Raw genomic sequence first — 24,413 nt, 5'->3', positions numbered from 1 at the left:
CTCCTCCTTCTTGATCTCAACATGACTCAAACTATCTACACGCCCTTCCCTAGACTCCTCCTGTTTGGTGAAAACTGATGCAAAATACTCATTTAATACCTCGCCCATTTCCTCAGGCTCCACACATAGATTCCCTTCCCTGTCCTTAAGTGGGCCCACTCTCTTGCTCTTTATATATGTATAAAAAGTCTTGGGACTTCCCTTAATCTTGCTGGTCAACGATTTTGTGAAACATACTACTCAACTTCGCAAAACTAAAGAGCGATCATCATGAAAAAAACAATGTTTTTTTTTACTTTTAATAAAGCATCTGCAATAGCATTTCTCCCACTCGCAAATCTGTAAATTAAATGCTTCTAACATAAGACTCCAATGAAATAGTCTGGCATTCCTGTCCTTGAACCTTTCCAGAAAAATCTCAGAAGGTTACGATTGGTAAACATAATCGTCTCTGATGCATTATTTGCTACGTGAATATTAAAATGTCGTAAGGCCAATACTAAACCCAATAACTCCTTTTCAGTGGTGGAATATTTTTTCTGGTTCTTCTGAAGTTGGTGTTTGTACGACTCTAAAAAAATTGTGAAAATGCCAAGAGTTGTAAATAGCATTGTCTGTTCAAAAGTTTGTCGCTACGCTTGGAGAATTGAAAAGAGAGGTGAAGATGCAAGTACCCAGATGGAAACCTTGATTAGTAGGATTTTGCAAGCCCAGGCCAAATGGTGAGGGTTGCATGTAGTGTGACATAGAAACATAGAAGGTATGTTTGGACTTTTTAGAAAGTGTTTGACAAACTTCCGCACAAGGGATTATTGTGCAAGATTAAATCACACGGGATTGGGGGAAGCGTACTGAGATGGATAAAAAACTGGTCGGCAGAGAGGAAACAAAGAGTAGGAATTAATGGGTGCTTTTCAAATTGGCTGGCAGTAACTAGTGGGGGTGCCACAGGGATCGGTGCTGGGACCCCAGCTATTCACAATATATATTAATGATTTGGATGAGGAAACAAAATGTAACATCTCAAAGTTTGGGTGGGAGGGTGAACTGTGACGAGGATGCAGAGATCCTTCAGAATGATCTGGGCAGGTTGGGTGAGTGGGCAAATCAATGGCAGATGCAGTATAATGTGGATAAATGTGAGGTTATTCACTTTGGAAGCAAAAACAAGGCAGATTACTACCTAAATGGCTTGTAAACTTCACAAGAACCAGACAATCCTAACCTAGTCAATTTCTCCTCAAACATCAGTCCTGCCATCCCCGGAATCAGCCTGGTAAACTTTCGCTGCACTCCCTCGAGAGCAAGAACACTCTTTCTCAGAAAAGGAGACCAAAACTGCGCACAATACTCTAGGTGTGGCCTCACCAAGGCCCCTGTATAATCACAACAACACATCCCTGCTCCTGTACTCGAAACCCCTTGCAATGAAGGCCAACATACCAGTTGCCTTTTTTACCGCCTGCGGTACCTGCCTGTTTACCTTCAGTAACTGGTGCACAAGGACACCCAGATCCCTCTGCACACTCCCCCCTCCCAATTTACAGCTGTCTTGTTTTTGCTTCCAAAGTGAAGAACCTCACAATTATCCAAATTATACTGCATCTGCCATGGTTTGCCCACTCACCCAATCTGCCCAGATAATTCTGAAGGATCCCTGTATCCCTCACAGTTCACCCTCCCACCCAACTTGGCATCATCTTTGAGATGTTACATTTGATTCATACTGGGCTGCGTGGTGGCACAGTGGTTAGTATCTCACAGCACCAGGGACCTGGGATCAATTCTGGTCTGGCGTCACTGTTTGTGTGGAGTTTGCACATTCTCCCCATGTTTGCGTGGGTTTCCTCTGGGTGCTTTGGTTTCCTCCCACACTCCAAAGATGGGTGGGTTAGGTGGACTGGCCATGCTGAATTGCCCGTTAATGTCGGGGGAAATAGCGAGATAAATATGTGGGGTTACAGGGATATGGCCAGGGTGAGGCTTGTGGTCAGTACAGACCCGATAGGCTGAATGGCCTCTTGCACTGTAGGGATTCTATGAAATGGCCATTGATTCTACTCTTGGTCTATTAAGCGAGCTGCCAGCACTGCAGGGAAACCCACCATGGGGTGGGGTGGGGGTGGGTGGAGGTGGGGGGTGGGGGGGGGGGCGTGGGTGGTCACCTTCTTGCCAGCAGAAAGGACCAGATATTCCATCGAGGAGGTGGTGGGGGTGGGGGGGGCACGGTAAGGGGTGTACGTGTGCAAGGCAGGTACAAAGATTTACTTGTAGATCAAATACTTGTCAAATGCAAGAGGATGTAGATAGCGGGTATCTTAGGCAACTCATAGTTACATGAAATCTCATAAGAACATAAGAAATAGGAGCAGGAGTAGGCCATCTAGCCCTTCGAGCCTGCCCCGCCATTCAATAAGATCATGGCTGATCTGAAGTGGAGCAGTTCCACTTTCCCGCTTTCTCCCCTTAATTCCCTTGTCTATCAGAAACCTATCTACCCGTGACTTAAATATATTCAGCGAGGCAGCCTCCACCACTTCAATGGGTAGAGAATTCCAGAGATTCACCACCCTTTGAGTGAAGAAGTTCCTCCTCAACTCCGATCTAAACTGTCCCCCCTTATCTTGAAGTTGTGCCCTCTAGTCCTGCTATCCTTTCTGAATGTGAATCTCCATGCGAACATGTTCTTTGGTTAGGACAAGGGGATGTTTGTATCTTCTTTGATGTGAAGCAGCGATGTTAGGGTTTTGCCAATGCCGTGCTGTACTAATTTGCTTGCCCGAGTCGGATGATATTGCCGGAAGGACCCAGTCTCTGGTGGCAGGCAGCTTTAGATCAGTGTAAGCAAAACCCTTTCTCAGAAACATGAGATTGAAGACCGCTGTTCTTAATACTGGCAACAATTACTGAACTGCGCGACTGCAACAAAGATTGGTTGATGTAACTGAATTCCTTAGAAAACAACACAATGATTCAGAATATCAACTGTTCAGCTCATGATCTTAGTGATAAATGTTCATACTAACCTTGAGAAACAGTCCTCAGAGTCCCATAAACTGCTAAAAGGACAAAAGATTAATGTTATACCAAAGCCACACATGGCTCGCGTCAGCCCTACGCCACATCAATTAAAATAACTGATTTTTAAACATTTATTAGTTACAAGTAGGCTTACATTAACACTGCAATGAAGTTACTGTGAAAATCCCCTAGCCATCACACTCGGGCGCCTATTCGGGTACACCGAAGGAGAATTTAGCACGGCTAATGCACCCTATCCGGCACGTCTTTGCAGGAAACCGGAGCACCCGGAGGAAACCCACACAGACATGGGGAGAATGTGCAAACTCCACACAGACAGCAACCCAAGCCGGGAATCGAACCCAGGTCCCTGCCGCCGCGAGGCAGCAGTGCTAACCACTGAAGTTAAGTTCAAAGCAAATTACTGCGGACGCTGCAATCGGAAACAAAAACACAGGGTCCTGGGTTCGATTCCCGGCTCGGGTCACTGTCTGTGTGGAGGTTGCACATTCTCCCCGTGTCTGCGTGGGATTCCTCCGGGTGCTCCGGTTTCCTCCCACAGGCAAAAGATGTGCGGGTTAGGTTGATTGGCCGTGCTAAGAAATTGCCCCTTAGTGTCCAGGGATGTGTAGGTTAGAGGGATTAGTGGGTAAATGTGTAGGGATATGGGGGTAGGGACTGGGTGGGATTGTGTTCGGTGCAGACTCGATGGGCTGAAGGGCCTCTTTCTGCACTGTAGGGTTTCTATGAGTTCTCTATGAGTTCTATGAAAATGCTGGAAAATCTCAGCAGGTCTGGCAGCATCTGTGAAGACAGAACAAAACTCATGTTGATTTGAGTCTGAATAAGACTTAATCAGAGCTAAAGAGAATGGAGAATATGATGAGGTTTATGTTGTTGTGGTGTGGAGTAGGGTAAAGGGGAGTGTGAGAGCTGGATCAAGAGCCAAAGTTGGTGCGACAGGAGAGATTGCCAAAGATATCATCATCATAGAATCATAGAACCCTACAGTGCAGAAAGAGGCCCTTCAGCCCATCGAGTCTGCACCGAACACAATCCCACCCAGGCCCTACCCCCATATCCCTACATATTATACCCACTAATCCCTCTAACCTACGCACCCCTGGACACTAAGGGGCAATTTCTTTAGCACGGCCAATCAACCTAACCCGCACATCTTTGGACTGTGGGAGGAGACCGGAGCACCCGGAGGAAACCCACGCAGACACGAGGAGAATGTGCAAACTCCACACAGACAGTATCATAGAGAAAAAGACAACGGGAATGTAAATGGCAGTGACCACGGCTAAGAATGGTGTTGATAGCGGCCGTTAAGAGATCCGAATGTGTAAACGGCGGAACCAAGGGGAGCAGAGTGTGAAAGGACAACCTGAAATTGGCCCTGGTGTGGTGGGGGAGGGGAAAGAAAGATGGATAGCAACGTAAACTGGAAAATGAAACAATGGAAGGAATAATAAAAAATAAATTGATGGAAGTGGAATCTGAAGTTGAATGCAATATAAAATCTGGAAGTCTGTAAAGTGCCCTAACAGAAGATGAGAAGCTGTCTCTTTAGTTCCTGTTGGGCTTCGCTGGAGCATTGCAACAGTAAGAAGTCTCACAACACCAGGTTAAAGCCCAAACAAATGCAACGGAGGTGAAAGAACTGAAAAAAATGGAGTCCTTACAGGATGTGGGGTACAGAGAGCAGCCACAAGCATGAACTACATCACTCCGCTCCTGACCTCATTACAACCTTGGTTCAAACATGGATAAAAGGCCTGAATTCCAGAGGTGAGGAGAGAGAAAAGGCTACGTTCAATCAAGTGTGGCATCACGGAGCTCTGGCAAAGCTGGAACGAATGTACATCAGGGGGCAAATTCTCATCAGGTTGGGGGTCATACCTGGCAGATAGGAACATGGTTATGGTTGTGGAGGTTCTATGACATAGAATCATAGAACCCTACAGTGTAGAAAGAGGCCCTTCAGCCCATCGAGTCTGCACTGACCACAATCCCACCCAGGCCCTATCCCCATATCCCTGCATATTTTACCCACTAATCCCTCTAACCTACACATCCCTGGACACTAAGGGGCAATTTCTTTAGCACGGCCAATCAGCCTAACCCGCACATCTTTGGACTGTGGGAGGAAACCGGAGCACCCGGAGGAAACCCACGCAGACACGAGGAGAATGTGCAAACTCCACACAGACAGTGACCCGAGCCGGGAATCGAACCCAGGACCCGTGAAGCAGCAGTGCTAACCCACTGTGCTACCGTGCCACCCAATCTCTGCAGGAGTCCCTCAGGATAGTGTCCTAGACCCAACCTTCTTCAGTTGCTTTATCAATGACCTTCCCTCTGTCATAAGGTCAGAAGTAGGGGTGTGTCGATTGCACATTTTCCAGCACCATTCGCGACTCCTCAGATACTGAAGCAGTTACAGTCCAAATGCAACAAGATCTGGACAATATCCAGGCTTGGGCTGACCAGTGACAGGTAACATTAGCGTCACACAGGCAATGACCAACACCAATAAGAGACACACTAACCACTGCCCCTTAGCACTCACTGGTGTTACCATCACTGAATCCCCCACTGTCTACATCCTTGGGGTTACCATTGACCAGAAACTCAACTGGACTCAGCAATGATTGGTTACGAAAGCAGTTCAGAGGCTAGGAATACCACAGCGAGTAACTAACCTCCCAACTCCCTGAACCCTCCCCAGTTACCTCGATGGATACAGCTCGAACAACGTTCAAAAAAATTGGCATAATCCAGGAAAAAGCAGCCCACTTGATTGGCATCACACCCACAAACCACATCTCTACCACACTGTTGGGGACAGTTCATTGGATCAGTTCAAGAGAGAGCTGGATGAGGCCCTGATGAGGGATTGAGTGATATGGAAAGAAAGTGGGAGTGGGATACTGGAAGTGCGGGATCAGCCATGATCATGTTGAATGGTAGTGGGCCGAATGGCCCCCTCCTGCACCTATCTTCTATGTTCTTGTGTAAAGATTCACTCTCTCCAACACTGACGCTCAGTAGCAGCAGTGCGTACTATCTACAGATTCACCAAAGATCCTTAGGCAGCACCTTCCAAACCCACCACCATTTCCATCTAGAAGGACGCGGGAAGCAGATACATGGGAACACCACCTCCTGAAGTCCCCCTCCAAGCCACTCACCATATCACCATTCCTTCACAGTCACTGGGTCAAAACCCTGGAATGCCCTCCCTAACAGTATTGTGGGTCAACCCACATGGACTGCAGCAATTCAAGAAGGCAGCTCACCTTCTCAAGGGGCAACTAGGGATGGGTAATAAATGCTGGCCCAGCCAGCGAAACCCATGTCCCACGAATTAATAATAAAATCGGTCTTTGCTCACCTGCCGTTTTAACACATTTATCTGCTCTTCTGTCCACATGTCTATCCTGGGCCTCTTGCAACGTTCCAGGGAAGCCCAACGAAAACTGGGAAAACAGCACCACATTTTCTGATTGGGCATTTTGGATTTACCATTAAGTTCAACAACTTCTGACTATTAACTCTCCTCTACTTTCACCCTATTTGTGTCAACTTATGTTATTTCTTTTTAAATTTATTTTATTCCGTCCACTGTTTCATTTTTGATTTTTAAAAATCTCCCTTTCTATCTCTTTTTTCCCCCCCTTGCCACGGGTTCCCCCTCCCACCATCGCTGTTCCTTTTGCTCCGTCATTGACACATTCTGATCTCTTAATGGCCGCCCTCAGCGCTCTTCTTGGCCACGATCACTGCATTGTCCTTTTGCCTCTGACATCTTTGTCTATCTCTCCCATTTCCACCAACTCTGGCTCTTGAACCAGCTCCCCCCAGTCCCCAACACCCTCCTCCCCCATTCCACATCACAGCAGTATAACTCCCATCCTTATTCTATCTTCAGCTCTGACGAAGGGTCATCCTGATTCGATACATCATAGAGTCATAGAGGTTTACAGCATGGAAACAGGCCCTTCGGCCCAACTTGTCCATGCCACCTTTTTCTTTAAACCCCTAAACTAATCCCAGTTACCCGCATTTGGCCCATATCCCTCTATACCCATTTTAGTATATGGGATTTAATGGGATTGGGAGTTACAGATAGTTCTATGGCTTGGTAGGTATGGATATGATCGGCGCAACTTGTGGGCCGAAGGGCCTGTTTGTGCTGTAGTGTTCTATCTTATCCATGTAACTATCTAAATGCTTTTTAAAAGACAAAATTGTACCCGCCTCTACCTCTGGCAGCTTGTTCCAGACAGTCACCACCCTCTGCTTGAAAAAATTGCCCCTCTGGACCCTTTTGTATCTCTCCCCTCTCACCTTAAACCTATGCCCTCTAGTTTTGGACTCCCCTACCTTGGGGAAAAGATATTGACTATCTAGCTGATCTGTGTCCCTCATTATTTTATAGACCTCTATAAGATCACCCCCTCAATCTCCTACGCTCCCGAGAAAACAGTCTCAATCTATCCAGCCTCTCCTTATAACTCAATCCATCAAGTCCCGGTAACTATGTTCAATATTCACAGATGCTGTTAGACCTGTTGAGATTTTCCAGCATATTGTAATGAAGCTGAGTATTGGTTGGAGTGTTTAACAGATGCAATTCCAATCACATCCCATTTCAATCTGAAATTCATAGACTATAGAATCATTGACTCCCTCCAGTGCAGAAGGAGGCCATTCTGCCCATCCTGTCTGCACTGTCCACAATTCCACTCAGGCCCTATCCCTACAACCTCTCATATTTACCCTGCTATTCCCCTGAGGGGCAATTAAGCAAAGCCAGTAGACCTAATCCATGGATCTTTGCATTGACTTCCCGCTGCCTTGGAAAAGCAGCCAGCATAATTAAGGACCCCACACACACCCTGGACATTCTCTCTGCCACCTTCTTCCATTGGGAAAAAGATACTGAGGTCACGTACCAACTGACTCAAGAACAGTTTCTTCCCTGCTGCTGTCAGGCTTTTGAATGGGCCTACCTCGCATTAAGCTGATCTTTCTCTACACCCAGATAGGGTGGACAGTGAGAGCCTTTTCCCTCGGATGGTGATGGCTAACACGAGGGGACATAGCTTTAAATTGAGGGGTGGTAATTACAGGATGGATGGCAGAGGTAGGTTCTTTACTCAGAGGGTAGTAAGGGCGTGGAATGCCCTGCCTGCAGCAGTTGTGGACTCGCCAACTTTAAAGGCGTTCAAATGGTCAGTGGATAGGCATATGGATAACATTGGAATAGTTTAGGTTAGAGGCTCATTAGATTGGTTCCACTGGTCAGCGCAACATCGAGGGCCGAAGGGCCTGTACTGTGCTGGAATGTTCTATGTTCTAGCTATGACTGTAACACTACCTTCTCTCATTTCCTTCTCTATGAACGGTATGCTTTGTCTGTATAACGTGCAAGAGACAATACTTTTCACTGGATCCTAATACATGTGACAATAATAAATCAGAATCAAAAAACCTTTGGAGTGTGAGCGGAAACCAGAGCACACAGCGGAAACCCACGCAGACACAGAGTGGACATGTAGACCATACAGACAGTCGCCTAATGCCGGAATCAATCCCAGGTCTCTAGTACTGTGGGGCAGCAGTGCTAACCACTGTGCCATCCATTAGTCTCCATCATGGTATAACGGCCGGAGGTTTTCCGACTTTTAAAATATTTGGGAGACAGGAACGTTTGCAGCTTCCGATCCCACTCCCCACTGCAGCATTCCCTCGAGTTTCGGAGGTGGAAGGTAGAACATAGAACATAGAACATTACAGCGCAGAACAGGCCCTTCGGCCCACGATGTTGTGCCGACCAGTTAAAAAAAAACAATGACACACTAACCTAAACCAATCCCTTTTCGTCCATAAACCTATCCACGGATCTCTTAAACGCCCCCAAACTAGGCGCATTTACAACTTCAGCAGGCAGGGCATTCCAATCCCTCACCACCCTCTGGGTAAAGAACCTACCCCTGACATCCGTCCTATAACTACCCCCCCTTAATTTAAAACCATGCCCCCTTGTGTTAGCTTTCTCCATCAGAGGAAAAAGGCTATCACTGTCCACCCTATCTAAACCTCTGATCATCTTATATGTTTCAATAAGATCCCCTCTTAGCCGCCTTCTTTCCAGCGAAAACAACCCCAAATCCCTCAGTCTCTCCTCATATGACCTCCCCTCCATACCAGGCAACATCCTGGTAAACCTCCTCTGCACCCTCTCCAAAGCCTTCACATCCTCCCTATAATGTGGGGACCAGAACTGCACACAGTACTCTAAGTGCGGCCGCACCAGAGTTGTGTACAGTTGCAACATAACACTGCGACTCCTAAATTCAATCCCCCTACCAATAAACGCCAAGACACCGTATGCCTTCTTAACAACCTTATCTACTTGATTCCCAACTTTCAGGGATCTATGTACACATACACCTAGATCCCTCTGCTCATCCACACTATTCAAAGTCCTCCCGTTAGCCCTATACTCGACACATCTGTTATTCCTACCAAAGTGAATTACCTCACACTTCTCCGCATTAAACTCCATCTTCCACCTCTCGGCCCAGCTCTGCAACCTGTCTAAGTCTTCCTGTAGACGATGACACCCTTCCTCACTATCTACCACACCTCCGACTTTGGTGTCATCAGCAAATTTACTAATCCACCCAACTATACCCTCATCCAGATCATTAATAAAAATTACAAACAGCAGTGGCCCCAAAACAGATCCCTGAGGCACACCACTCGTAACCGAACTCCAAGACGAATATTTACCATCAACCACCACCCTCTGTCTCCTATCTGCTAGCCAATTTCTGATCCAATTTCCTAGATTACCCTCAATCCCATACATCTGCATTTTCTGCAGAAGCCTACCATGGTGTACCTTATCAAACGCCTTACTAAAATCCATATACACCACGTCAACTGCCTTACCCCCATCCACCTCTTTGGTCACCTTCTCAAAAAACTCAATAAGGTTAGTAAGGCACGACCTACCCGCCACAAAACCATGCTGACTATCTCCAATCAATTTATTACTCTCCAAATAACTATAAATCCTATCCCTAATAATTTTTTCTAAAACCTTGCCCACAACAGAAGTGAGACTCACCGGTCTATAATTCCCGGGGAAGTCTCTGTTCCCCTTCTTAAACAATGGGACAACATTTGCTAACCTCCAATCTTCCGGTACTATACCAGAGGCCAACGACGACCTGAAGATTAGAGCCAGAGGCTCTGCAATCACTTCTCTTGCCTCCCAGAGAATCCTAGGGTAAATCCCATCCGGACCAGGGGACTTATCTATTTTCAAACCCTCCAGAATATCCAGCACATCCTCCTTATCAACTGTAATACTGTCTATTCTACTCCCCTGCAACCCAGTGTCCTCCTCAGCTATATCCATGTCCCCCTGCGTGAACACCGAAGAGAAATATTGGTTCAATGCCTCTCCAATCTCTTCCGGTTCCACACATAACTTCCCTCTGCTGTCTATAACTGGCCCTAATCTTGCCCTAACCAAAAAGGCAGGTTTGTGATCAAATGATGACTTATGGGTAAACGGCTCCAAACTTGTGAGCACATACTAACCTTGACGACAAACGCTCCCAGTGGTGTGATTCAGTCTGCTTGTCTGCAATTATGGTGGTTGTGGCCGTATCGTACAGAGATCAATTGTCCCGTTTCTGCCTATTGCCTTAGGGCTGTGGTAACATCTGGTGGATGACGCTCTGATTCCTTTCAGAAGTGCACGTCATTGTCGACGAGCGACAATAAAACTCAGATTAGACGTTCTCCGGAATGTAGGTACAGTCCAGCTGGAGAACTGGCTCAGTGCAATTAATGGAGCCTCGTCATTTTCAGTGCATCATCCCTGAGTTATAAGGTTGTGCCTTGGGAAGACAGCAAGCTCACCATTCAGTCACTCCAACCTCCGCTGCTGCTTGTCACGTGCACCTGCCTACCCCAATGGGAAAGCAGCTTGAGGTAGAAACCCACTGGTAAACCAGCCCGACACCCTTAGTTCACGTTCCACCCCCACAACCCCTCAAACTTCACTCCAATGAACAGCAGGCTGTTGAATACCAATGGGATTTTATTGTCTCACGGGGAACCGTCCCAACCCTGAGCTGCAAATGGAACAATCCGTTGGAGTTGATCATAAAAAGCAAACAAAACCCAAACAAGATGGAACTGGAGCAAGGCGACTCCTTGCAATTTGTGCCCAGAATAGTCTCTGTTTCTCTCTTTTACTCTCATTTTATGCTTTTAAAACTCTGCACGGACTCTCGCTAACAATTACTCTCATTCAATCAAGATGTGGTGAGCTTCAGGACTCTGAAGGTTCCTGATCTGGAGCTGATGCGGACAAATGATGTGGAGATGCTGGCGTTGGACTGGGGTAAACACAGTAAAAAGTCTGACAACACCAGGTTTAAGTCCAACCGATTTATTTGATAGTAAACTCACAAGCTTTCGAGGTTAAGCTCTTCCTCAGAATAAATCGGTTAGACTTAAACCTGGTGTTGTCAGACTTTTCACCATGGACAAACGGACCAGGTATGACTTGAGCTGCAGTCCTCAAACTGGGGGCCTTCTCTACCCTGGCCCCCCCCCACCAACATGGACTCCATCTCCCAGGCTCCAGCCTTCCCTCCCCTCGTCCCCACAGAGCAGGAAACCGCCTCTAGAGCCGGGCCCTTTACTCCCCTGGCACCCCCCCCCCATGACCCCGATGGCCAGAGCAGCAAGTCTGGAGCTTCAATCTACTGGCCTGCAACCTCTCTGACCCGGAAAGTTGCGACTTTGTGCATCCGCTGCTTAAACGTCACTGACACTGATCGTTTAAATTTACTCACAGGTCTAGACTTCCTCCGACCTCCAAAGGGGGTCCCGACCAGCAGTAACCTGGAGACCCCTAACACATGGACTCAGTCATTGACTCATCTGACCCCAGGGGCACTGTCTACTTACCAGATTTTTGAGACATCCACGCCAGAGAATGGTCCCCCCGACTTCTGAAGCCAAACCGTAGCCTCGACAGTGGCCCAGAACACCCGACCACATTCACCCAACTACACACGCAGGAACCGTGACTGTTGCAACAAGCCACACAACGATCAAAGTGAAGTATCTAACTGGACGCACTATACCCTTAAATACTGTATAGTATTCTTACTGAATCCCAGACAGGAAAAGGAGCAGTCACTCCGGGAAGAGTGGGAAACATGCAGGTGAGAATGAAAGTTGGGCCCAAGGCCCCCCCACCCCCGACCTTCCCTGCTTACTCCTGGCAAACGTCCAATCTCTGGAAAACACACAGTGAACTTGGGCGGCACGGTAGCTTTCTTCAACCCACAGAAAGTGACTGGCCTGGATGGGGTCATGGTGTGGAGATGCCGGCGTTGGACTGGGGTAAACACAGTCAGAAGTCTCACAACACCAGGTCTGTGTCAATGTGCGCGATCTTCTTGGAGATCCTCTCCGCTTGGAGCCGGTGTCGATGGTAGTCATGATGTGGAGATGCCGGCGTTGGATTTGGGTAAACACAGTAAGAAGTCTCAGAACGCCTGGTGTTGCGAGACTCCTTACTCGATGGGGTACCCAGACGAGCACTCAGACCCTACATGGACCAGCTGGTGGGGGTATTCACAGCCATGTTTAATCTCTCTCTACACCAATCTGAAGTCCCTAACTGCTTCAAGAAGATGACCACCATGCCAGTACCATAGAAAAGCCAGCTACCGTGTCTTAATGACTATTGCCCAGTGCCTCTGACATCCATCATTACGAAATGCTTTGAAAGGTTAGTCATGGAAACATAGAAATCAGGAGGCAATTTAACCTTCAAGCCTGCTCCACCATCCTATATGATCTCCATCTCATCCTAACTCCACTTCCATGTTTTTCCCATTGCCTTTTATCCCGCTTTTGTTCAGATATTTATCTATCTCTTTCTTGAATCCATTGATGAATTCTGTATCCACTCTGGGGAAGTGATCACCTTCTTCACTGTCCACCATCTGCAAACTTTCTAACCATGCCTCCTATATTCTCATCCAAATCATTAATATAAATGACAAATAACAGTGGACCCAGCTCTGATCGCTGAGGCTGGCCACAGGCCTCCAGTTTGAAAAACAACCTTCTACAGCCGCTCTCTGTCTTTTACCATCAAGCCAATTTTGTATCCATTTGGCTACCTCACCCTGGATTCTGTGAGATCTTATGTAACAATGTACCTTGTCAAAGCCCTTGCTAAAATCCATGTAGACAACATCAACTGCACTGCCCTCATCCATCTTCTTGGTTACCCCTTCAAAAAACAGTCAAATTTATGAGACATGAGTTTCTACTCAAAACCTTGCTCACTGTCCTTACTCAGTTCTTGCCTCTCTACATGCCTGTAGATCCTATCTGTCAGAATATCTCCTAACAACTTACCTACTACAGATGTTAGTCTCACCCGCCTGTAGTTTCCAAGCTTTTCCCTGCAACCCTTCTTAAACAAAGGCACAAAGTTTTCACCCTCCGATCTCAGGCACCTCACCTGTGACTATCGATGATTCAAATATCTCTGCTAGAGCACAAGCAGTTACTTTCCCAGCCTCCCAAAATGTCCTGGGATACACTTCATCAGGTCCTGGGGACTTAGAACAAAGAACAGCACAGCACGGGAAACAGGCCCTTTAGTCCAACGAGCCCACGCCACCATTTCAACATTATGAGTCCCCTCCTCTACCCATGACCTTTGTCTACGCCTATTGGGGAAGATTGAGGGGAGACTAATTTAGGGACAATTTGTTACACCAATCAGCCTAAGAGCACGTTTTTTGGGGTGTGGGAGGAAACCGGAGCACCCAGAGGAAACCCACGCAAGCACGGGGAGAATGCGCAAACTCCCACAGACACCGGCCCAAATCCATGTGTCTGCACAGCAAACAGTGATAGTCACTGAGCTGTCGTGTTGCCCAGTATCTAGTCCAGTTTAAGCGTACACTAACGACGTGAAGCACTAGGTATTTACCTACCTTGATGCGCTTTAAGACTTCCAGCACCTCCCTTTCTGTAATATGTACACTCCAAGAGTCACTATTTATTTCCCCAAATTCCCTAACATCCAACAGTAAACACTGATGAGAAATAGGGGTTGGACTATGAAGAGAGACTAAGTAGACTGGGTCTGTATTCGTTGGAGTTTAGAAGGATGAGGGGGGATCTTATAGAGACGTATAAGATAATGAAGGGGATGGATAGGGTGGAGGTAGAGAGATTCTTCCTGCTTAGAAAGGACAGCAGGACTAGAGGGCACAGCCTCAAGATAAAGAGGGTGCAGTTTAGAACGGAGTTGAGGAGGAACTTCTCCACTCAAAGGGTGGTGAGTCTCTGGAATTCTCTGCCCGTTGAAGTGGTGGAGGCTACCTCGCTGAATATATTTAAGTCACGGGTAGATAGGTTTCCGATAGACAAGGGAATTAAGGGTTATGGGGAGAAAGCGGGAAAGTGGAACTGATCCACTTCAGATCAGCCATGATCTTATTGAATGGTGGGGCCGGCTCGAAGGGCTAGATGGCCGACTCCTGCTGCTATTTCTTATGTTCTTACATTTACTCATCTCATGTGGATCCGCATATAGATGACCTTGTTGATCCTTAAGGGGCCCTACTCTCTCCCTAGTTGCTCTTTTTCCCTTTATCTATTTGTCGAAACTCTTTGGATTCTCCTTTGCCTTATCTGCCAAAGCAACCTCATGCCCCCTTTTCCCCTCCTGATCCCAGTCATGTATCTTGTTGATGACATCCTCAAGGAACTCTCGCGGGTTTGTCAAACAAGACTTGGGCTTCACAAAACTGTGCTGACACTGGTGAAAGGAGCCTGGTTTTTCCAGATACCCCAGATTGACTCCGGCAACTTTCCCACCACAGAGGTCCAGCTGACTGGTCTATAGTTTCCTACTTTTTGCCTCTCTCTTGGAAAAGGCGTCACCTTAGAATGGTACATTCTACCCGGGACCTTTCCAGAATCCAGGGAATTTTTGAATATCATAACTAATGCATCCACTATCTCTGCTGTCAACTCCCTAGAGTGTGGGCCATCAGTTCCTGGGGATTTACCTAAACTCTTCAGTTTACTGAGTACCTTGTCCCTGGTTATAGTAATTTCACCAGGTTCAACTGTATGAGCTGCAGTTTCTAGACAGAATTATTATCTTCGACTGCGAATCCGAGACAAAGCATTGGTCTGCCATCTCCGAGTTTCTCATTATTGTCCCACCATTTCCATCCTCTAAAAGGCCAATAGTTACTCACTATTCTCTTTCTCTTTATATATTTACAGAAACTTTTGGTTGATGTTTTCAGCTAGCTTCCTTTCATAGTCCATTTTAGCGTTTTTGATATTGTTTTCAGTCACTTCTTGTGAAACCCTCCCAATCTTCTGAGCTCCCACTAAGATTAAGCCATGGGCAATTTTTCACCCTTTTACAAATCCTCTTCCTCTCAAGAAAGCACCTAAGTGGAGACTTCTTTAATATCCCCTGAAACAATTGCCACAGTTGTTCTACTATCCTCCTCTTTAAAACTATTGCCCTGTTCTCTTGGGCCAACTCTTTCCTTTAGCCTGGAATGCTAAAACTCGAGTCAGAGATTCTGTTCTCGCATTCCAATCCGAATTGGAAATTCTATCGTGCTGTGATCACTTCTTCCAAGTGGATCCTTAACTACAAGGCCGTTGATCAATCCTTCCTCATTAGATAATACCAGATCTAATGTAACCAGTTCTCTGGTTGGCCCCATCACATGCTGCTCTGAGAAACAGTCCCTCATACACTCTACGAACTCTCCCTCAAGGCTACCCTTGCCAAGTTGGCTAGTCTAGTCAACAAGCATATTAAAGTCGCCCATCATTACCATCTGCCCTTTTCACAACCCTCAACATTTCCTGATTTACATTACACCCTACTGTACGGTACAGGGGCCGGTAAAATACTTCTAGCAGTGTGTTTCTTCCTTACTTCTTATTTCTACCCAGACTCCAGTATCATTTCTGAATGCAACCTTAATGTCATCCTTATCTAATTGAGCAAGTCCATCTCCTACTCCTTGTCGTCGGTCACTCTGGAATACCGAATATCCTTGGACATTCAAATCCCAGTCCTGATTCTCCCACATTTCAGGAATCCCCACCCTTTTTGCCTCTATTTGTACTGTCAGTTCATCAAATCTGTTTTGAATACAGCGTATATTTAGGTAGAAGGTATTTAAATAGGAGGAGGTTCACTAGGCTGATACCGGAGATGAGGAGAGACTAAATAGACTGGGTCTGTACTCGTTGGAGTTTAGAAGGATGAGGGGGGATCTTATAGAAACGTATAAGATAATGAAAGGGATAGATAGGGTAGAGGTAGAGAGATTCTTCCCGCTTAGAAAGGATAGCAGGACTGGAGGGCACAGCCTCAAGATAAGGAGGGGGTCAGTTTAGATCGGAGTTGAGGAGGAACTCCTTCACTCAAAGGGTGGTGAATCTCTGGAATTCTCTGCCCGTTGAAGTGGTGGAGGCTACCTCGCTGAATATATTTAAGTCACGGGTAGATAGGTTTCTGATAGACGAGGGAATTAAGGGTTATGGGGAGAAAACGGGAAAGTGGAACTGATCCATTTCAGATCAGCCATGATCTTATTGAATGGTGGGGCAGGCTCGAAGGGCTAGATGGCCTACTCCTGCTCCTATTTCTTATGTTCTTATAAGTCCAAAGATGTGTAGGTTAGTTTGATTGGCCATGCTAAATTGCCCCTTAGTATTGGGTGGGGGGGTCTAGCTAGTGTAAATGGGGATTGGGCCTGGGTGGGATTGTGGTTGGGTGCAGACACGATGGGCTGAATGGCCAGTGTAGGATTCTATGAAGTACGTCTCACTGATTTCACTCTGTCCTTATTCATTGATCCCTGATAACACTGAGCCTTATCTCTAATACTTACTCCAGATTTGTGTACATTTTATCTTTCTATATTTCCTCCCTCCTACAACATTGTTCTTCTGACCGACTGTTTAATCCGTTGACTTCTACCTTCTGCTCAAGCCCTGCCACTTTGGATTCTACCCCCTGCTGCATTACTTTCAATCCAGCTGAACTGCACGATTAAATCTCCCCACTCGGATGTTGGTTCCCTTCCAGTTAAGGCGCAATCTGTCCTTTTTTTTTAAACAGCTCCCATCTGCCACGAAAGAGGCCCCAGTGATCTAAAATCCTGAAGCCTTTGCACCACTTGTTGAGCTGCTCTATCTTCCTGCCTCACTACCATGTGGTACAAGGAGAATACCATCTTCACTCCAGCTGCTTTTCCAACTCCCTGGACTCATTTTGCCGGACTGTATTTTCCTTCATACCCATGTTGTTAATTCCAACACGGGCACGACCACTGGCCTGCTTAGCCTTCCGTTTCCGTGTGCCCAGTGTCTGCTGCGAGACGTCCTTAACCCTGGCATCCTGGACTCTCTATCGTGGTCGCAGAACCGCCCGACTGTGCCCCCAACAACTGAATCCCCGACTGCCACTGCATCGCTGCACTTTGACCCTCCCTGCTGTACAGCTGAGCCAGCAGTGGTGCCACTGTCCTGAACATTACATCATCATCCTCTGATACATCTATCTGTTTGAGAGCGAGGGGGGGAGCAGCCTCGGAGACTCCTGCACTGTGACTGTCACCCATTTATCTTCATCAACCTTGGATGCGGTCATCTCCCTGAAACTTCGATCTATGACACTCTCCACCATACGCATGCTCCTAAGTGCGTCCACCTCACGCTCCAGATCTATTGGGAGCTTCATTGTATGCACTTCCTGTCAATACAGTCCTCCTGTAATCATAGCTTGGATCAATTCGGCCTCCCAGATTGCCTGGATCCAACACAGTTCGCCCATCGTCACAACAGGTCCTCATCCTCGCCCTACACTCAACCCTGAACACCCGGATAACAAAGACATTATGTCAGACTCCTGCTTATTGCCATAGCACAGCCCTCAACACCATTATTCCTACAAAGCACATCTCCAAATCTGAGGCCTGGGCCTCGGCTCCTGCCCCTGCGACTGGATCCTGAACTTCCTAATCCAGAGAGTGCAATCAGTAAGGATCGGCAGCAACACCCCCTCCACGATCATCCTCAACACCGGTGCCCCACAAGGCTGTTCCTCAGCCCCCTCACTATACTCCTTATACACTGTGCGGCCAAATTCCCCTCCAATTCCATTTTCAAATGTGCTGATGACACCACTGTAGTGGGTCGGATCTCAAACAATGACGAGACAGAGTACAGGAAAGAGATAGAGAACCAGGTGAACTGGTGCAACAAAAATAATCTCTCTCTCTGAATGTCAGTGGAAAGAAGAAGATTGTCATTGACTACAGGAAGTGTCGTGGAGAACATGCCATTGTATTCATCAACAGGGATAAGAACATAAGAACATAAGAAATAGGAGCAGGAGTAGGCCATCCAGCCCTTCGAGCCTGCCCCGCCATTCAATAAGATCATGGCTGATCATGATGAAATGAAATTGGTCGAAAGCTTCAGATTTTTAGGTGCCCAGATCACCAACAACCTGTCCTGGTCCCCCCATGCCGACACTACAGTTAAGAAAGCCCCACCAACGCCTCTACTGTCTCAGAAGACTAAGGAAATTTGGCATGTCAGCTATGACTCGCACCAACTTTTACAAATGCACCATAGAAAGCATCCTTTCTGGATGTATCGCAGCTTGGTACGGGCTCCTGCTCTGCCCAAGAACATAAAGAAACTACAAAGGGCCATGAACAAAGCCCTGTCCTTCACACAAACCAGCCTCCCATGCATTGACTGTCTCCACTTCCCGCTGCCTCGGGAAAGCAGCCAGCATAATCAAGGACCCCATGCAACCCAGATACCCCTTCTCCCATCGGGAAGAGGATATAAAAGTCTGAGGTCACATACCAATGACACAAGAACAGTTTCTTCCCTGCTGCCTTCAGACCCTTGAATGGACCTACCTTACATTAAGTTGATCTTTGTCTACAGCCTAGCTATGACTGGAACACTACATTCTACACCCTCTCTGTTACAGGTTTGCGCATTCTCCCCGTGCTTGCGTGGGTTTTCTCCGGGTGCTCCGGTTTCCTCCCACACCCCAAAGATGTGCTGTTAGGCTGATTGGAGGTAATAGATTGTCCCTAAATTATTCTCCCCTCAATCTGGTTTCCAATGGGGGTACCATAAGCGTAGACATGGGTCAAGGGTGAGGGAGGAAAAACACATTGTTAAGATGGCGGTGTGGGCTTGTTGGGCCGAAGGGCCTGTTTCCCGTGCTGTGTTGTTCTGTGTTCTCTCCTTTCCTTCTCTATGAATGGTATGCTTTGTATACTCTGCAAGAAATAATATTTTTCACTGTATCCCAAAACATGTGACAAAAATAAATTCAATCAAAACTGCAGATACTAAAATCATACAAATTTAACTAGGGCAGCAACTGCTGCCCTCTCTCACAGTGTATTTGAGCTGTATCCTGAAGTTCCCACTTAAGGCCTGCATGCAGGAATTCAGATATCCGTTGGGCAATTTTCCAGGACTAGATCATAGAAACCCTACAGTGCAGAAAGAGGCCCTTCGAGTCTGCACCGAACTCAATCCCACCCAGGCCCTACCCCCATATCATACCCACTAATCCCTCTAACCTACACATCCCTGGACACTAAGGGGCAATTTCTTAGCACGGCCAATCAACCTAACCCGCACATCTTTGGACTGTGGGAGGAAACTGGAGCACCCGGAGGAAACCCACGGAGACACGAGGAGAATGTGCAAACTCCACACAGACAGTGACCCCGAGCCGGGAATCGAACCCAGGACCCTGGAGCTGTGAAGCAGCAGTGCTAACCACTGTGCTACCGTGCTGCCCACTAAGAACCATCTGAAATTGCAATTTAAATGGAAAACTTCAGATTGTTCTGATTGTAGGTACTCGGAGTACATTTAAATTGCAATTTCAGATGGTTCTTAGTGGGCGGCATGGTAGCACAGTGGGTTAGCACTGCTGCTTCACAGCTCCAGGGTCCTGGGTTTGGAAGGAGTGCAGAGGAGGTTTACTAGGCTGATGCCGGAGTTGAGGAGGTTGAGCTATGAGGAGAGGCTGAATAAACTAGGCTTGTACTCGTTAGAGTTTAGAAGAATGAGGGGAGATCTCATTGAGACATATAAGATGATGAATGGGATGGATAGGATAGAGATGGAGAGACTCTTCCCGCTCAGAAAGGACAGTAGGACTAGGGGGCACAGCCTCAAGATAAAGGGGGGGCGGTTTAGAACGGAGTTGAGGAGGAACTTCTTCACTCAAAGGGTGGTGAATCTCTGGAATTCTCTGCCCGTTGAAGTGGTGGAGGCTGCCTCACTAAATATTTTTAAGACGCGGGTTGATGGGTTTTTGATAAGAGAGGGGATTAAGGGTTATGGGGAGAGGGCGGGAATGTGGAACTGAGCCACGACAGATCAGCCATGATCTTATTGAATGGCGGGGCAGGCTCGAAGGGCTAGATGGCTTACTCCTGCTCCTATTTCTTATGTTCTTGTGTTCTTATTAGGATTTAAACCAAGTCTAGGCTCTGAGAGACTATTGTAATGACATCCTGCAGACTCTCCTCCCCAACCGCAACTACCCTTCCTCCTGAGCTGCCTCCCGTCACCCAGGACCACTGTGACCTGATCCGGTGCAGCCTGACCTAGTTTGATCTGACCCAACTCATCCAGACACAATCCCAACCTACCTGCCATCCACCCCCAACCAGTACTTAGAACATTCCAGCGCAGTACAGGCCCTTTGGCCCTCGATGTTGTGCCGACCAGTGGAACCAATCTAATGACCCTCTAACCTAAACTATTCCAATGTTATCCATATGCCTATCCACTGACCATTTGAACGCCCTTAAAGTTGGCAAGTCCACAACTGCTGCAGGCAGGGCATTCCACGCCCTTACTACCCTCTGAGTAAAGAACCTACCTCTGACATCCGTCCTATAATTACCACCCCTTAATTTAAAGCTATGTCCCCTTGTGTTAGCCATCACCATCCGAGGAAAAAGGCTCTCATTGTCCACCCTATCTAACCCTCTGATCATCTTTTATGCCTCAATTAGGTCACCCTTTAACCTTCTTCTCTCCAATGAAAACAGCCTCAAGTCCCTCAGCCTTTCCTCATAAGACCTTCCCACCATACCAGGCAACATCCTGGTAAACTTGGGTTGTCAATTAATGGAAATAGTTTATCTTTGTGAACCTTATTTAAACCTGTTCTATTTGACCTCCCTTCAATCTCCTTTGTCTAAACGAGAACAACTCCAGTTTCTCCGACCGGTAACTAAAAATCTGCCTTCCCGAAACCATTCCGTAAATCTCTTCTGCACCATCTCAAGGACACTTGCATTCTTCCAAAGTGTTCTTACAGATTCCATATTTCTGAAATTGGTGGGACAGGGGGTGAAGGAGGGGTGAGGACTCCGTTTTGCTGTTTGACATTTCTGCACCTTCCTATCAAAGAGGTAGCCACAATGTGGAGATGTCGGCATAAGAACATAAGAACATAAGAAATAGGAGCAGGAGTAGGCCATCTAGCCCTTCGAGCCTGCCCTGCCATTCAATAAGATCATGGCTGATCTGTTGTGGCTCAGTTCCACTTTCCCGCCCTCTCCCCATAACCCTTAATCCCCTCTCTTATCAAGAACCCATCAACCCGCTTCTTAAAAATATTTAGCGAGGCAGCCTCCACCACTTCAACGGGCAGAGAATTCCAGAGATTCACCACCCTTTGAGTGAAGAAGTTCCTCCTCAACTCCGTTCTAAACCGCCTCCCCTTCATCTTGAGGCTGTGCCCCCTAGTCCTACTGTCTTTTTTGAGCGGGAAGAGTCTCTCCACCTCTATCCTATCCATCCCATTCATCATCTTATACGTCTCAATGAGATCTCCCCTCATTCTTCTAAACTCTAACGAGTACAAGCCTAGTTTATTCAGCCTCTCCTCATAGCTCAATGAAGTCTCGCAACACCAGGTTACAGTCCAACAGGTTTATTTGGGCCCACAAACTTCAGAGCACAGTCTTTTCATCAGGTGGCATGGTAGCACAGTGGGTTAGCACTGCTGCTTCACAGCTCCAGGGTCCTGGGTTCGATTCTTGGCTCAGGTCACTGTCTGTGTGGAGTCTGCACATTCTCCTCGTGTCTGTGTGGGTTTCCTCCAGGTACTCCGCTTTCCTCCCACAATCCAAAGATGTGCGAGTTAGGTTGATTGGCCATGCTAAGAAATTGCCCCTTAGTGTCCAAGGATGTGTAGGTTAGAGGGATTAGTGGGTATAATATATGGAGGTAGGGCCTGGGTGGGATTGTGCTCGGTGGAGGGCCTCTTTCTGCACTATAGGGTTCTATGACTCTGACTCTAGGTGAGTGACGAAGGACAAGAGCTCGTGATTCCAAATAAACCTGTTGGGCTTTAACCTGACGTTGTGAGACTATTTACTGTCAAAGAGGCACTTAGAACATAGAAAAACTACAGCGCAAACAGGCCCTTTGGCACACAAGTTATACCGAATATATCCCTACCTACTAGGCTTACCTGTAACCCTCTATCTTACTAAGTCCCATGTACTCATCCAGAAGTCTCTTAAAAGGCCCTATCGAATCCGTCTCTACCACCACCGCCAGCAGCCGATTCCACTCACTCACCACCCTCTGAGTGAAAAACTTACCCCTAACATCTCCTCTGTACCTGCTCCCCAGCACCTTAAACCTGTGTCCTCTCGTAGCGACCATTTCAGCCCTGGGAAATAGCCTGCGAGAATCCACCCTATCTATTCCTCTCAACGTTTTATAAACCTCTATCAGGTCGCCTCTCAACCTTCGTCTCTCCAGGGAGAAGAGACCGAGCTCCCTCAACCTATCCTCATAAGGCATGCCTCCCAATCCAGGCAACATCCTTGTAAATCTCCTCTGCACCCTCTCAATAGCTTCCACACCCTTCTTATAATGAGGCGACCAGAATGGAGCTTGAAGTTTTTTTTCCCAGAAATATACTTTATTCATAAAAATCTCAAATAAACCATTGCAAATCTACATGTCTTTGAATCGCAAACACTGCAGAATTAAAACTTTTTACAGTTCTATACAAATTACAGTCATAACATTTCAAAACTTAAAACTATACACATGCCTCAAAAGTTGCTGTGTGCAATTATTGCTCAGATTGGCGCACAGTTACGCAGGTCGAGGGTGTTCTGCAGTTCCCGGGCCCTCGGCCTGCCTTACAGTGTGGCCTTTCCCGAACCACCTTTTTTTATTCCAAAAATATACTTTACTCATAAAAATCTCAAACAAACCATTGCAAAGCTACATGTCTATGAACGGCAAACAGTGCAGAATTAAAACTTTTTACAGTAGGTGCGAAAATTCTGATTGTGAATCAGTTAAAGATTGCGATCTCAGTGTCTGCTTTCACTAATAACACAGCCCCAGGGTTAACATTTTGCTCAGGCTTTCATTCTGTCCAAAATCAGGGCGGACAGTTAAATCTGCAAACTTTCATTGCGACATAAGTGCAATTAAAACAAAGTCCCCTGGTCTTAAAATTTTTCAACTTCAAAGCAAATTCTGTTTAAATCATTGAATAACAATGAGGCTCAGTCTGCCTCGGGCATCTATATCCATAGAAACTTGTACTTTTATTAAATGAGTTGGTTAATGACTCACCAATCAGTAGTAAAACAGCAACTGTATTCATTTCCAATGGGATCTAATTGGAGACGTGAGAACTTTTCCATACAGCCACTCAGTTTCAGAGCAGCAGAAACCAGATCTGCAGGAACAGTCAGACTGAAAGCACTGGCTTAATGTCCTCCAGCAGCAGGAAATAAAACTTCATGAGGTTCCAGCATGGCAAAGTTAGAATATTACCCAATATCAAAGCAGCTGAAATGACTCCTGTGTCCAGGGCAACAACGCTAATTGGAACATTCTCTTTCGTCATTGTCAGGAATTCCAGTTCCACCAGTCACATTGTTTCAGTTCAGGAATTTGATGTCAGCAGCAGGAACTCGGACGTCAGGGGTAGCACGCAGAAATAACAGTGTCACCAATCAAGCTACATTTGCCCAAACAGCTATCCTATCAGATAACATTGTACACTTAATGTTGCAACCTTACGTTGCACGGTGGTTGGCATCGATACAGCAAACTGCCAGCTCCAAATGGAGAGGATTGCCAAGAAGATCGCGCGTATCGACACAATCTTACCGTGCCTCACAGTACCAGGGACCCAGGTTCGATTCCCGGCTCGGGTCACTGTCTGT

General features: G+C 46.8%; 1 protein-coding gene across 1 annotated transcript in view; it reads right to left on the bottom strand.

The window, feature by feature from the left end:
• LOC145360408 (Fc receptor-like protein 5) overlaps positions 1–24,053 on the bottom strand; it is a 96,161-nt gene extending 72,108 nt beyond the window's left edge. Inside the window, exon 1 of the mRNA XM_080215607.1 lies at positions 23,815–24,053. Within this exon, the coding sequence (XP_080071733.1) occupies positions 23,815–23,845 (31 nt within the window). The 5' untranslated portion in view covers positions 23,846–24,053. The remainder of the gene's footprint in view (positions 1–23,814) is intronic.
• Between the last annotated feature and the right edge of the window lie 360 nt (positions 24,054–24,413).

The sequence above is a fragment of the Carcharhinus amblyrhynchos genome, chromosome 31 (genome assembly GCF_965287045.1).
Source record: "Carcharhinus amblyrhynchos chromosome 31, sCarAmb.v2.hapA, whole genome shotgun sequence".
Classification (NCBI taxonomy): domain Eukaryota; kingdom Metazoa; phylum Chordata; class Chondrichthyes; order Carcharhiniformes; family Carcharhinidae; genus Carcharhinus; species Carcharhinus amblyrhynchos.
Note: the sequence above shows the minus strand (reverse complement) of the source record. Positions and strands in the feature narration are given on the sequence as shown.